The sequence below is a fragment of the Leptinotarsa decemlineata genome, unplaced genomic scaffold (assembly GCF_025532065.1).
Source record: "Leptinotarsa decemlineata unplaced genomic scaffold, Ldec_3_MD MMD2_tig00000010_RagTag_RagTag, whole genome shotgun sequence".
Taxonomy (NCBI): Eukaryota; Metazoa; Arthropoda; class Insecta; order Coleoptera; family Chrysomelidae; genus Leptinotarsa; species Leptinotarsa decemlineata.
The window spans coordinates 8,676,640-8,692,228 of NW_027412538.1; the positions used below are offsets into that span (position 1 = coordinate 8,676,640).

Sequence of the window (15,589 nt, forward strand, 5' to 3'; positions counted from 1 at the left end):
GAGCGTCCAGACACACTCACAGGTGCTACTTATGATTCATCCCTCTCTTTCAATAAACATATTGACAATAAACAGCAGCTTATAGCATGTATGGATTCTTAGTTAGACTTCGAAAAAGCTTCAACATTGAAATTACTTTATTTCACTTTTGTTCGATCTAGGCTGGAATATGCATCTGTCGTGTGGAGTCCCTACTATCAGGTTCATATAAATCAACTAGAAGCCCTACAGAGGCGCTTCCTAAAATATATGTCTATTAAACTTGAAGCCACGTATCCTACTGTAGAAATACGCTATTATGAATTGCTTGAAACTCACAATTTTTGTAGACTCGAGGTAAGGCATAAATATTATTCACTTCTTTTTTTATTCAAGGTAATAAACAATATCATCACCTGCTCTCAACTGTTACATAATGTTCAATTATTGGGTTCCTAGACGGTCATCTAGGTCACATTTTATCTCAACACTCCGCGTACAAATATAATGAAAAAATCTCCAATTTATACAATGTGCGATACCTCTAATTATGTTAGTCATATCCTAGAAGAAGAAGTACATATTTGTAAATGCCACTGTTACTCCTATTCTGCAATTGGGTTCATTCTGTAGAATAGTGTATGAAATAAGTAAATAAATAAATAAATGAATGAATGAATAAATGAGGATTAGAAAGCCCAATTACTTCGATACATTCGCTACTCGTTTTTCAAAAATCAGATTCAAGAAATAAAGTGTTTCGACTTCCAACTTTAACCTTTATTTTGAAATGCTTACGAACTCAAATTCAGACACAATCTAAAACAAAAAACTCCTTCTACCATATACTCAGTTGCATACATGAGAGGTTTAGAATTCTTGTAGGGAGAATGAGACAAAACAAAACACTAAAGAGTCCACAGTGTTCTATTAATAATATTGCGGCAAATCGCAGGTGCCTATGATTATTTCAGTCCAGCCAATGCATGTGCGACTATTATGTCATCTTTTTACTCTCTGCTATCTAGACAGGCAGACAGGAGACAGAAATAGTGTTTCGAACAAATCTATTTCAACGACATAGATTCTGGGTGATGCGCAACATCCAGATGACGAATTATCACAAGGTTTTCTTTTGAGTAGGTTTCGTTCTGAATAGACTAATGACCAAACGCAGTACGGATAAAATGTTATTTGTACGCCATTGGAAAATTCGTGGTATAAACTTGGCAGCACAACGCTATACTTTTCAACGCTAATTTGTGAAAATATAATAATGTTCATAGATATACTGAAAAAACTCAAGAGTTTTTTTTTTTCAACAAGCTGAGCATATGTAGGATGCATACATGGAGTAAATCAATATCAATTAATCAAATATGGTTTTTAATACACTCCCGTGTATTAAAAACCCTGAACAAAGCAATAATTGTCTTCTGAGCACGTGCTCTTTGTTTTGATCTTGAACCTACAATCAACAATGAAATGGGGGTCAAAGGATATAGCTATGTATCACCTGTCTGTCGTAGTTATTACTTGTAGCCTAACTAGAAAAACTCATGAGATAAAGGTCATCAATGAGGTCTAATGTGACAACCATATTTGTATATCGTAACGTCATGGACACACAAGAAACATGGATGCGAATGGAATAATTCCACTGAACTTTCTAATAAGTCTATAGGAAAGGTTAAGATTTTCCTCATGTTATTAACAACTGATCGCGAAAACACTTTTGGTTTTTGTAAATTTGGCGTAAGTGATAATTTACCATGATGAAAAGAGAAATGAAAATTTCTATGTTTTTTACCACTTTTAAAAGTGGTAAAAAACATAGAGATTTTCATTTCTCTTTTCATTATGATCTCCTTCCACGTAGTAACGGCTACATCCATCAATTTATTGATTTACCATGACTGTGACTGTGAAATCTATTTGTTTAAAGGTGGTTGACAATGTTTCGTGGTGTATTTCATCAGTTCGGACTTCTATTGTCTAATATGATAAAAAATTGATTTGAAATCCCTGAAACAATCTGTAAAGTGAAAAGGAAGTCCACAACGAATTGCCGTATTGGTGAAGAGGACCGACACTAAATGGGAAACATATGTATATCGAAAACCCACTCACACGGGACAGTATCTGAACCACGAATCCAACCACCATCAATCGACTAAAAGGGGAATCATCGGGACTCTATTAGACCGTGCTTTTGGGCTCTGTAATGGAAAGGAAGGTCTCGAGAAGGAACTAGACATCATCAAAAATGATCTTCAACGGAATGGCTACTCCAAAGTGATGGTAGAACAGGCTTTAGCTAGAAGAAAGCAAGAGCTCCACAATGAAGAGAAGCCACCACAACCAGTACTTGTACTTCCCTACATAAGAGAATTATCAGAAAGGATAAGGAGGATTGTGTACAAGTATAACATCAGAACCTGCTTCAGATCTGAGAACACTATCCGTAGCAGCCTCACGAAAACCAGGCCACCAAACGCGGACTGCAATTCCAAGAATTGCATTTACAGGATACCCTGCGAGTGCGGAGAATCATACAACGGTGAAACTAAAAGGACATTGAAAGTTCGCATTGCCGCGCACAAAAAACACACACAGCGAGGAGAAACCAGCAAATCCGGAATAGCAGAGCATGTTTGGACTCATCAACATAACATCAAGTGGGCTCAAGCTGAAATAATCCACAAGGAGGAACACTGGTGTAGGAGAAAATTAAAAGAAGCCGCATATATGCTGTCCAACAACGCATTTGGCCAACCTAGCGTAGAGATACGTAACATATGGAAACCTCTAATCAAGCGAAACACGACCAACTCCTGACAAACGGTCAACTCCCGCTAAACACCAATAAAGTCTTACTTACTAAATAAATAATTTCACCAAATTCAAAACGACTGCCGTGCCTAGAAGACGCAGCAGATAAAGATATTGCTTGAAAAAAATTCGAATACTGTAATAAAATCCGTGAACCTTTCACTATTTCATTACCCCATCATTCATTAACGTGAGTCAAGTTACTGATTTTCCGAAACAGCATTCGAGTAGGAATTGCGAAGGCGTTCTTCACATGCGATTGAAAAAAATCATAGCCAGTTATTAGAAATCACTAAAACCCATTTAAATTGAAAGCTAATAACAGGTATCCACACAATCACAGAGGTGAAGTAGTATATATAATGCCTTTGGGAATTTTGCGTCTCAAATTACATGAGAAGTTGGCAAAGCGGCAATTAAGGCCAATCTACCACAATTACATTAATACCAGAATCATGTCTTCGTGGATGAAGGCGAATACAAAAAAATATGTTATATAAATGTATGTAAATCCTTCACTCTTATTACTGAGATGTAGGGTATCATTTGTCGGTTACGAAAGAGTAAAGTTGAGGATGTGGTACAAAGTACAGGTGCTACCCCAAGTACGTCAATGGAAACATTTATTATTATATTATGTAAATTTTTAGAATATTTGAATGGCAAACACGGTGGTTACGTCAATTTGAAATGAGTTTCAAATCAATATCTAGTTTGATACTCAAATTTTTTGTTCTTCCAGCTTTGGAGTAAACTTATTCATTATGCGAAAATATCATTTGTAAATGCTTATTAGAGTGCTAGTGGGACAACAGAAACGCTTCAACGGAGAGAAACAACAGTTCTATCGACAATCGTGACATTAAATTTACTTTAAACACAGCCAGTAAAATTTTCAGCTTGGACTTTAATCACAGTTTTGATTAATTAAATAGAATAGTGTTAAGTTTTCTCCGTGGATTTGACAATAATATACCGTATACCGTTTCTTCGAGTTATATATCGGCGTGTAAGTTGCAATATGAGTATAAAGCAACACGGTTTTATGAAAAATCGTTCAACGGTCACCAACCTTCTGACTGTAACCCAACATATTGCTGAATCTATTGACAATAGGGCCCGAACTGATGTTATTTACACACTTTTCTAAGGCCTTCGACAGGCTTGACCATGGCATTCTACTAAACAAACTAGTAGCCTTTCGATTATCTTCATCCTTAATCGCACTCTTTCAGTCAATGGTTTTAAATCTACCGAATATAGTTCTTCTTCCTATGTTCCACAAGGGTCAAATCTGGGACCGCTGCTCTTCAATATCTTCATTAACGATATTGCAGATGTTATAAATGTATATTTCCTTTTGTATGCCGATGATCTAAAACTATACTGCCTCGTTGAGAACATAGATGATTGTATGAACGTAGGACAGGTTGTAGAATGCTGCTATCGAAATAACTTGTCGCTAAATCCGGATAAATGTAAGGTCATGTCCTACAGTTTAAAAACGAACATCTTGATCTTTGATTATTCAATAGAAAACGTTTCCCTGGTGAGACCAGAAGCATTTACTGATCTTGGCGTCACATTTGGCACTGCACTATCATTTAATAGGCATATCGATATTGTTGTAACCTCCTCCTATCGTTTGTACGGATTAATAGCACGTACCAGTAGTGATTTCAAAGAAACTTCGACCTTAAAAACTCTATTCCATGCTTTCATAAGATCAAAGTTGGAATACGCGTCAGTTGTGTGGAGCCCCTTTTATCAATATCATATAGATATAATAAAAGCAATTCAAAGACGATTTTTAAAACTGCTAAACCTAGAAACTGATGGAAGTTATCCTCCAATAGGAACAACTCACTCTGAAATGCTACAAAAGCATAACTTTTTCAGTCTCGAAAAAAGGCGTGAATATTATAATGTTGTAATAACCTATAAAATTATCAAAAGCATAGTTGACTGCCCAACATTACTGGAAAAGTTTAATATTTGCATTCCTAGAATCTGTTCCAGACACCCGAGTACTTTCTATATAAAAACATCTAGCACAAATGTTCTGGAGAATTCTCCGATCCATACCATGTGTAAAGTGACAAATTCTGTTAATTTAGATATATTTAGTTGCAAATTGTCAAATTCAAAATCCCACTTCCTAAAGTAATTGTTTTGTCACCTATAATAAATATAAAATGTGTAGTCTTTATAGTCACTTGTTTGTATTGTTTGTAGTGTTTGTAGATTTTACAGTCACTTGTTTGTGATGTATTTATTATACTCTGTTATTTCTTGCTCTGTAATTGGGCTACGTCCTGTAGAGTATTGTAATACAAATAAATAAATAATCGACTAAACTATACAGTTAAATTCAACTTTATTTCACTGCTACACTGACAATACAACACAAACACTCCAACTGAAAATTCAGACTAATTCTCAAATGCATATTGCGTTATTAGATCACTTCCAACTCGACTTGGCTGATCTGCCTGTTGATGGTACTTTTATATCGTAATTGACGTATCCGGAAGCCGATAGGAAAGTCTCTGGAATTCTCCAAGTCACAGTCGATTGACGAAGACCAGCGGCGGCCAGTGTTTTTTTGTTTCATGGGTTGATTTACAACAATAAAATAGTTCATTCTTATATTCAAATCAGATCATAGGGTTGCACGATGAAAAATATCTCTCTTTTTTGAATACTGAGTATCCCATATATTGTAGGTCATAAACTGCTTATTGAAATAATAATGAAGATGAGCAAATATCTAACCTTCAAATATATTTTCGTGTCTGATATTCCCCACTGTTTTTTCTAGGGACAAAATCATAATATCATGAAATGAATGCGTGTTTCGTCCTTTAACGTTATCGAAAACGCTGCTGATGAGATGATACGACAGGTGTCTTGTTCCGGAACTTCAATGTACACTATTGATATTGATGATGATAACGATGGTGTTCCATGTAAGAAACATTTTATATCGCATAAAAAATGGATAAAAAACAATGATTTTCGTATAATTCAATGAAATTATGGAAGCAGTTGTTTCAAAATAGCTTCTCTTGCAGTCTCTATCTGAAAGTTAGTTCTAACATACTGCTTTTCTATGGAAGTGTCAAGCATTTTTTGTATAAAGATGAAAACATAGAAAGCAAAAAAGTGTTTTCCCGTAGTTTTTCGATTTATGTTCATCCTGATGATGTTCATCATCAAGCCTGGGGCTTTAACCATCGACTCACACATCGGCCGACTGACTGAGTGAACAAAGCACCCACGTCGAACCGCCCGGCTACCGACCGACCTTGTGAAAATAATAATAAAGACCGTAAATATTTCGATCATTAGGTATATTCGCGTTTTCGATATTTCTAAAACTTTTTGAATGGCAAAAATTGATCATTATTTTTCAGGTTGTCCCATATTTTGTGGTTCACCATAAAATATAACGACTGTTTTTTAATTTTTCACATTATTAAAAAAAGTTTATGATGAATAAGAAATGATCTTTTTCTTTCGAATTTCCGATTCTCGAAATTATAATTTGAAGAACAAAAATCTAACGATCATTAAATTTGCTTTCCTGGTATATTTTACTTCATTTTTGAAAACTTTAAATTGATTTTCAATTTTTTTCCATGTACTACCACAGTTTTTCGAAAAGTTTATCTCGAAAATAAACTCATGCTTGAATATATTACGAATTTATCTTATTAATAACTTTGCAAGCGATGCTAAGATTGATAAAAAAATCCCCACGCCCGAATGTGTTTCTCATAAGGAAAAGCAATTCACAGTAATTTCATATTGAGTCTGTTTCAAAATAGATATATGCGATGATCCAATCCAATTTAAACGTCCGCAAACGATTTTAATTAACTCGGATATAATTAATAAGGAATTCAGCCTTTAATTCTTTACAAGGTCAATTTTATTTCGTACCTTTCATAACGTTTTCGCATTAGAATCGAAACAAAGACGGAAAAATCTATTAATGATCGGTAATTACAGTAGAAACCAGGAGATACGATTTTAAGAACCCGACGTTTATAACAATTAAGTTACATGTGTAAAATGAAAGTGTAATTATTCACATTCAAGCCACAAAAAATACTTATACGGTTTGAAAATGGCTTGAATCGTTTCCTTTTGAAAAATCTTACATAATCTAAAAATACACACCCACTTTTACAGTATTGTCCCACGAGAAGAACAAAATGTCATTTTGAAAATATGTTGGAAAAACATCTACCGTATTAATTGTTTTAAGCTTATTTATAAAAATATTTTCAACTTTTTAGTTCGATGTTCTTTAAAACCGTGTTATTTAGTTTTTTAAACAATATTTACTTTTCATTTTTTAGTTTCGTCTGCTATAAAAACGACTTCAGTCTTTTTAAACTATATTTATTTTATTTAAACTTTGGGATCAAACAGCCGTATATTGTTTAGAAAAATAACCACTGATATTTTCCGATTCCGGAGAAGGAGCCTATCAAGCCCAAGGCAGCAGGCGCGCAAAGGAGGGTTACAAATAAGGCAGCAGGCGCGCGTATTGATTAAAAAATACTTTTTTCAAGTGAAGAAATACATGTAAAGTGAGTTCGAATTATATCAAGGAGGTTACGTACACCGCCATCTGCCCGCGAATAGATCAAGCAATAATGTCGATATATCAAGGATGTTACGTACAGCGCCATCTGTCCGCAAATAGATCAAGCAATGTCGATAATTCTGTCAAATACAGATCCCAAGCTTGAGAGTTACAAACATACATACATACAGGTGAAGCTAATATAAAGCGTGTAATGTAATAAAAATGGTGGAGTAGAAAGACAAAAGGTGTTTTGTAACTTTGACCGTTTGATATTCCGATAGCCCGGGACTATCCAAGTTGAATGATAGCGGTTTTATAAAAACTCTATCACTTCTAAGTTTATCGGCAAACCGCTAACGATTAATGTATGCATTCACTTACAACTGTTACATCACATACGAAATAACCTATAATTTGAGATAAATTAATGTAATGAGGTCAACATTTCGAGAAGTAAACATAAACACATGGAAAAAGCGCGATGCGAAATTCGAAAAATGCAAGGTTTCCGTGAAAACAAAATACCAACAGACTTTTATCGTGGTCTGATGGATACGTTCAAAATACTTGGGAGCGATTATAATGGGTACCGAAACCATAGGCGTACTATTGTTATCCAAGCGGAAAAAGTAAGCTTACCGATTGACATTAAGACTGAGATTAACACTAGCATTACGTTAAACATGAACAATGACAGTAAATTATAGTAACAATTTCATAAATTCATTTAGTCCAGTCAAAATAGGGAAACTAATAAAATGCAATTGCCTTATGAACGAGACGTTATTGTTGTTTTTATTTACCCTTTTTCTCCACATAATGTCTTGCGTTTTTTTGTTTATATACAGGGTCTTCCAAGAGGGACTACCGAACTTTGAGAATTGACAAACCACCATGGACGGAGAGACCTTATACATCTTTAACTTCATCTAGAATATCTAATATTTACTCAACCTATGTTTTATAGGGGTTGCGATATATAAAAAGTATATAAGTGTTAACTCGGTAATAAATAAATGAATGAAATGTTTGTAACAAACATGGTGAATTATATAAATGATTGCAAGAAAATTAAAGCTCATCAAATGTAAGAAAAAATTCGAATTGGTCCTGACCACTAGATAAACGTTAGAAGACGAAAAGACCGTCCAGTTGCAATAATGTGCAGTAAAGTGTACACTGTGAGAATACTCAAGTAATTCCAGTCTGAAAATACGTTATCCTATTTGACCATGAATAATTACTATATGAAATATCAGCTTTAAAACAATGAATTTGTTCTATGATTTTTTAAACATCGTTGGCCGTAGTTTCGTCTTTAATTTTGGGCGCATTACTCTGGTTGTCCTTACAACGCCGCGGTTTCATTCCATTGGTTGGGCTAATTAACTATATTCATGTATTGGAGCCCAGAGAAACTTTTGCAACATTGGGAAATACTGGATCCCTTGTAGCAGTGTTACGGTCTATATTGGAACCACGAAATTAGGTATTAGAATCCGATTCTCTGAACGCAAAAGAAATTATTGCCGCAAGATCACTGACAAATCAGAATCCACTCACGTTTTCAAGAAGAGGCCTAAAGGCTCTACAGAAGTCAGAGCTATTATTCAGAATGCAACAGAAGTTCGAACACGCAGAGACAATTTTCCTCGAAAGGAAGAGGGAATTAACATGAATGAAGTCTGGCTACCAGTACTGAACAATACACGAATCATTCCTACCAATAGGAACGTAGCCACGCCCACCACCAATGTAATGAAACAGGAGGCCAGAACTCCGAACAATTTTATATAAGTTGTGAGGCAACTATGTTGCCTTTTTGGCATTAATAATGGATACCGCGGTTGTAGACGAACTCCGGCAAATAGTTTTGGCACAGTTATCTTAGGCCGTGACAGTTTACATACTTTTAACTAATGAATTATGGATTTAATTGAATAGAACTGGCCGATACCTGATGAAAATCTATTTTGAAAGTAATTGATGCAGTTTATTGTATGATTTTCACTTTAAAGGGTTTTACAAAAACCGCGCTATAAAATAGCTTCCTTAAGCTTCCTATCCTCCTCAAGTTTACGTATGAGCAAAACAAAACACGTGTCGCGATTTTTGTAAAACCCTTTGAAGTGAAAATCATACTACAAGTTTGTTCTATGATTAATACAGTTGTATTGACTAGTTTTTTTACTTATGGATTCGTTTTGATGAGTTTTACGATTTGAATAATTATACAGAAATTGTTTATTCCTCTCATTACCTGAATATTAATGTTTTGTGGTTTGAAAAAGAACTGTAGATACATTATTCACATGTATTTCAGAGAAATAGCCTCGGAAAAACCTATGTATTCAAGGATGGTATGTTCTCGAAAATGGTAAGTGCTAAAAAAATAGTATTTTGAAAAATTACTAGACGATTCTTGGAATTTGTAAGTATTATCCAACAAAACCGAGTTTTACCAGTATTCAACAATATTTTCAGTTTCACTCAAAATATCTTCGCTCTATAACATATTCCTCACGGAATTTTCACACTAAAAAAATTGAACCATTTTCGAACGATCATTTTACGGCGTCCCGCGTCCATTATCTTCATTATTAAGTATTCCCATAAGAGAACAGGAATCTCTAAACGAGAAATTTCCGTATTTCGAATGCTAGTCGAACACTCCAACCATTGGTAAGGTAGAGATAAAACTAATTAATTCAGTGATGTAGGCGTTTATTAAAAGTTAAAGTAACCGTATAAATAACTGAAAGTATACCTAATTAAGTATCCACATGTCCATATTCGACGTGGATCAAGTAATTAATGTATTGTCGGTTTTCCTTTTCTGATTATAGGCAGAAGTTAATTTTATTATAAACAAACGATCCGCCCGGCTCCGCACGGGTGCAATGCTGATACTAAATATACATTTAAACGCGTGCGATCGCTGCTAATCATAAAGTGCTATAGGGCGAAGCGCAGCCTTTGGAGAGTTATTTATAGGCACGTGCTGCCGGCCCCCAAGCCAGTACCGACGCAACCGCTATGTCCCTGCATTTTAAATCCGTCATATTTTCGAAAATATTCATTTAAATTACATGCTGAAAGGGGTCATTTTGATCTATATTAAATGCACAATGTATTTAAGGTACTTAATCGAATAAGGATTAATGCTGTATCGCTAAAAATCGTTTCGTAAATAAGCCATTATGTATCCAGGATTGGGTTATCCCTGAGAGATATACTATCGCGGACTTTTTTTTATGCATTCAAGATGTACAATATATTATTTTGATCTATCTCGTAGGGTTCAACCAGCGTTTGCAATGTAAGCGCAAAAAAATGAGTCGGTCGGGAGCCGGGCGGTTCGATGTGGGTGCTTTGTTCACTCAGTCAAGCGGCCTATGTGTGAGTCGATGGTTCAAACCGCAGGCAGAACACTCGATTTTCATTCGCTATCGTCCAACCCGTGTTAGGAATCACACGTTAAAAGGTGAGACCTCGTTAGTCCTTAGCTCGCAAAAGTTTTGACTTCTGAGGGTTGTCGTTCGTAGGGTTCCGATAACTGGTTAACAACATATATCAAAAAAATTTTGATATATGTTTACTACATCACATTAGAAACCTCTAAAATTATCAGTGTTTCTCTACTATATTATGCATGATATATACATATAAACCTTCCTCTTGCCAAATTTTAATTAAATTTCGTCGGAGGTTACGTAATTACTACTTCCAAAGTCTTTTTAAAATGTTGACCAACTTCAATTCAATTAACAATGTATCTAACTCAAACATATTTTATTGGAGGCACAAAACAGACTTACCGAAAAAAAATATTACGCAATTTGAGATTTGTTTTCATTTTCCTCTCCTACCTTCGATTCTTCAATTTTTTCGAGAAATTAGTCATGTTACTCCATTTCAAACTTCCTCAAGTTAATTATAAAACACTTTGTAAAATATAAGAAAAAAGTACATCAATAAATTATGACGATTTCTTAACTACATTAACATTTTTAAAACAAATCTACTTAGATACTTGGGGTTTGTTTTGCGGATTTCTCGACAGGTTTTCAGTTGTTATTTCAAAATGACTAATCTGGCACCTAAATAATAATTGTTTTTTAAAACTGACAACAAACAATTTCTCTGTCAAAATAGTTATGACTCAAGCAGTTTAAAATGATTAAATGTCATAGATTCTAATTCGATTATCAAAAATGAAGGCCCAATAAGTTACATTAAGAAACCACAAAAATATGTCATGACATTCATGTTCTTGATATCCTGATCGTGATCTGAGTTTTGAAATGTACTTTTCTGTTTCTTAATGTTTTCAGTTGTTATTTCAAAATGACTAATCTGGCACCTAAATAATAATTGTTTTTTAAAACTGAGAATAAACAATTTCTCTGTCAAAATAGTTATGACTTAAGCAGTTTAAAATAATTAAATGTCGTAGATTCTAATTCGATTATCAAAAATGAAGGCCCAATAAGTTACATTAAGAAACCACAAAAATGTGTTATGACATTCATGTTCTTGATATCCTGATCGTGATCTTCTAAGTTTTGAAATGTACTTTTCTGTTTCTTAATGCGTTTTTCTTCTCATCTTTCCATGGCACCCATTTCAACAATTTTAGTTAATATATTGGTATGTATAATCCTAATAATTCTATGTTTAGGTGTCCTCTATAAGCGGAATGAATCCATAAAACACCAGACCAGACGGCCCCGTCATGAACGTTTTCCCGTGTTTTTCCAGGTATGTTATAGTCGGATACCAAGTCGAATATTAACGAATTTTTATTATTATTGTGGGACCATTCAGATATTTCTTTGCACGTTTCTTTGGCAATCTTGAAGACCATCAACACGCTTAAGCTTAAAACGACTTAATTTGATCCTAGGTCTTAGCTTGATAAGGTCTTATAACAGAAGCAATATATTGCTTTTGATCAAGTATGTACGACTCAACAGTACCACATGTTTTTACTCGAATTTCCTACTGACTTTTAAATAACGGGATCAAAATTTTCATCAAAATAAGGACACATTCCTAATTTGACGTTTCGTATTGTATGAAAGTTTGGACCCATATATTTTAAAATAATTTTTGGGATGAAATGAACGTATAGCAAAATAGAGTGCAATTTGCAGGAACTGCTTTCTCAGAACTTATTGATCTAATATCAAGCAAGGAATAATTGAAAGGTTTTTAGAGAATATGACCTTCGTAAATCCTACTCAAGCAGCTTCCGGTTTTCAATTATGCATTTACCTGTAAAGGTTCTTAGAACTGTCTCCACTGATACTTGATCAAGTACTTTATGTAGGAGCCTATCTACCTGATAATATACAATAAATATTTATTTGAACAATAGACAGGTTTTTCCTGCAATATTCATACACCAGTCTCAAATCGCAAGTTGAAAATTTTGAGAAATTATAGTGTTTTTGTGTTACTACTGAAAACCCAAACAGATATTTGAGCTTCTATAAAAATGGACACTGAAAATTAGCGATACATCTGCTTGCGAATTATTGCTATGATCAATTATGAAAATAAAACAATCTGGGTATCAATTTTAATTCTAAATCACAGATGCAATAACAAAACAGAAAAGTGAAAATGAATTGCGTAGAATATTCATTCACGATATTAAAAACAACTTGACTGTGATAAATTTGTTGAATTTGATTATAAATTCAACAAGCAAGTAGTTTTTAGGGTTGTCACATAGTTTTCATTTCACTTAGGACCAATTTGAACTGTTTTCTTTGACTCAAATTTGTGTCAATCAATATTCTATACATTCTGAACATTATTTATAATGTTCTAGTTTATTTTCTGATCATTTAATGGTTTGACATTCAAAAAGTTGGCAGTATAATAGCTCGATTCACATACCGTTTTGTTTTTTAACTCTCCTCTTTCCAGCCTTCCTGCCGGGCGGCATCATAATTGAATATTATCCGCTAGTAAATAAATAAATATATCACAAAAATAAACTGTCACTTAAATACTACGATATCACAGATTTTCGAAATTTGTACACATTATTGTCCTTCGGATCGATAACTTTAAGCATGTGCGCGCCACTTTTTCAAAACAAAATACTATCATCCAAAACCGACTTCGAGTAGGCGTATTGGATAAGCGTCGTCATCATTCATTTGTTTATGTAGCGAACGGGCCGCGAGAGAGTACAACCAACGTGCGCTCTACGTGCTTTCTCAACGTACGACTGCCTTCCCGTAAGCAGATTACAGGTTGTTATAGCAGCGGCTGTGAAAAAACGAGCGAGCAGCAGCAACGTTTGAGTCAGTCGGACACGTTAGCGGGGTGGGGACCGACGATCTTCTATTGTTACGGCACGCCGGGATGCTGGATGGACGATCGAGCGAGTTTCGGTGTACGAGGAAGTGTGAAAATGTTTAGGACGAGGTGGCGGAGGTGTCGGACCTCCAGATGGAGGCGTTTCGGCAGTGGGATGATATGCAGAAGTGGGTTCCTTCGGATTTCTTCAAATCAGGATCGGCATTTTTAATATAACTTATCTCACTAGGATTTCAGCTGTTTTTTTTGTGAATGAAATCTGGACTGTTGCAGATTTATGATGAAAATACTTTTTTCCCCAAGTTTGTGTCTGAAAGTTACTATTTTGCAGGATCTGAACATCTTTGTATAGAGTTAATTTTTTGAAATCGATTTCTTCTTTCTTTTTGAGGATTCCCACATTTTTTGTATCAAGATGGAGAAGTAGAAGGCCAAAAACTTTCTTGTTCTTGAAGTCTTGAATTTATAAACTTATTTGTTGAAATTCTGATAAATCTATTACAAATCTATTGCAAAATCACATTCAACTTCGTAGAGCAGAAAAGTCTAATTTTTCGTTGAAACCGGTCTCTATATTTGTAGAAGTTTTAAATTTTTTTTAAAAATATGAGAATTTGTAATTCGTAATTGATCATCAAGTTGACTCTATTATAAGCAAATTCAATCTAAAATGTAAATGTTCAAATTTTTCGTGCTACGTACATTTAATTAGCAATTTAAAAAAAAAATCAAGTTGGTACTCCCGTCTCACGGTTTCAGTTGTTTAGTATGTTTAGTTTGTTCTTCAGAATTGAATGAAGAAACTAGGATTTAGATTTAAAATAATGAACAAACGTCAAGCAGTTATGGAAAACAGAAGAATAGTGGAATTGCGTAACAAATACTTAGAACAAATAACTAAATATAAACAAGAACAACGGCAAATTTCTATTTGGACGAATGACACTAACGACACAGTTACGAAAGGGTGGACTGATGGTTCGAGAATGTGTACGCCTAATATGCCTGCAAACAAAGGATCGCGACTAATCATTGTGCATTGCGGAGGAAGTAAAGGATAAGTTCCGAATTCTTTGAAATTATGTGGAAAAAAACTTGGGAACTGCAATGTTGATTGACTATCATAAGAATATGGAAGCTAATATTTTCGAGGAACGGTTTGAAAACACATTGATCCCAAATTTGGATACGAATAGTGTAACAGTTCTTGACAAGGCTTCCTATCATTCATGACAGCTCATCAAAGTACCGAATAAAAATTCGAGGAAAGATGAAATACAAACTTTTTTAATGGATACCAATTTGTATTTTGAAGATTACTATACTAAAAACCAACTACTTGAAGTTTTACAGACAAAAACATTTGAAAAAGATAAACAGGGCATCAATCGAACACGTCAATTCCTAACTCTTAATGATTTCGGGTAGAAATTCGGGAGGAAATTTTATTGAGAATGTTCCTGCTAATTTTTAACAGAGTGATTTATGAAAAGGTAACCGAAAGACTGTTTGGAATGGAACCTTTGCCACTGTTCATAGTCCTCATGCCACACTTTGCTATTTCCAGACTTTCAAAAGCATCGAAAAATCTAGTGTCATGTACTGATTTCAGGCAATTTTCATTTTTTCTATGGCAGTTCTTCAAGGCGTGTTGACATTAGATTTTTTTGATCTCAGATATCGGATATGTGCCGCGTGATCTTTGATACGAGTTTTGCTGGCTCGCTTAGTCTGGCCGATATATTTTTTGTTTCAGTCCTCGAAGCTTATTTCATATACCTCCAACTTTTGATTTTCCAACATTTTGTCTTCAGGGTTAGGTACTAGTTTTTGTTGAAGTGA

The 15,589-nt window shown here is 34.5% G+C and overlaps 1 protein-coding gene across 4 annotated transcripts in view; it reads right to left on the reverse strand.

The window, feature by feature from the left end:
* tkv (serine/threonine receptor kinase thickveins) overlaps positions 1 to 15,589 on the reverse strand; it is a 504,368-nt gene that overhangs the window by 62,866 nt on the left and 425,913 nt on the right. The window contains exon 1 of one of the 4 annotated variants that reach the window (XM_023164850.2): positions 13,319 to 13,682. The exons of the other annotated variants lie outside the window; for them this stretch is intronic. Within the exon in view, the coding sequence (XP_023020618.1) occupies positions 13,319 to 13,370 (52 nt within the window). The 5' untranslated portion in view covers positions 13,371 to 13,682. Of the gene's footprint in view, positions 1 to 13,318; positions 13,683 to 15,589 lie in introns of those variants that run through there. 4 annotated transcript variants of the gene reach the window in all.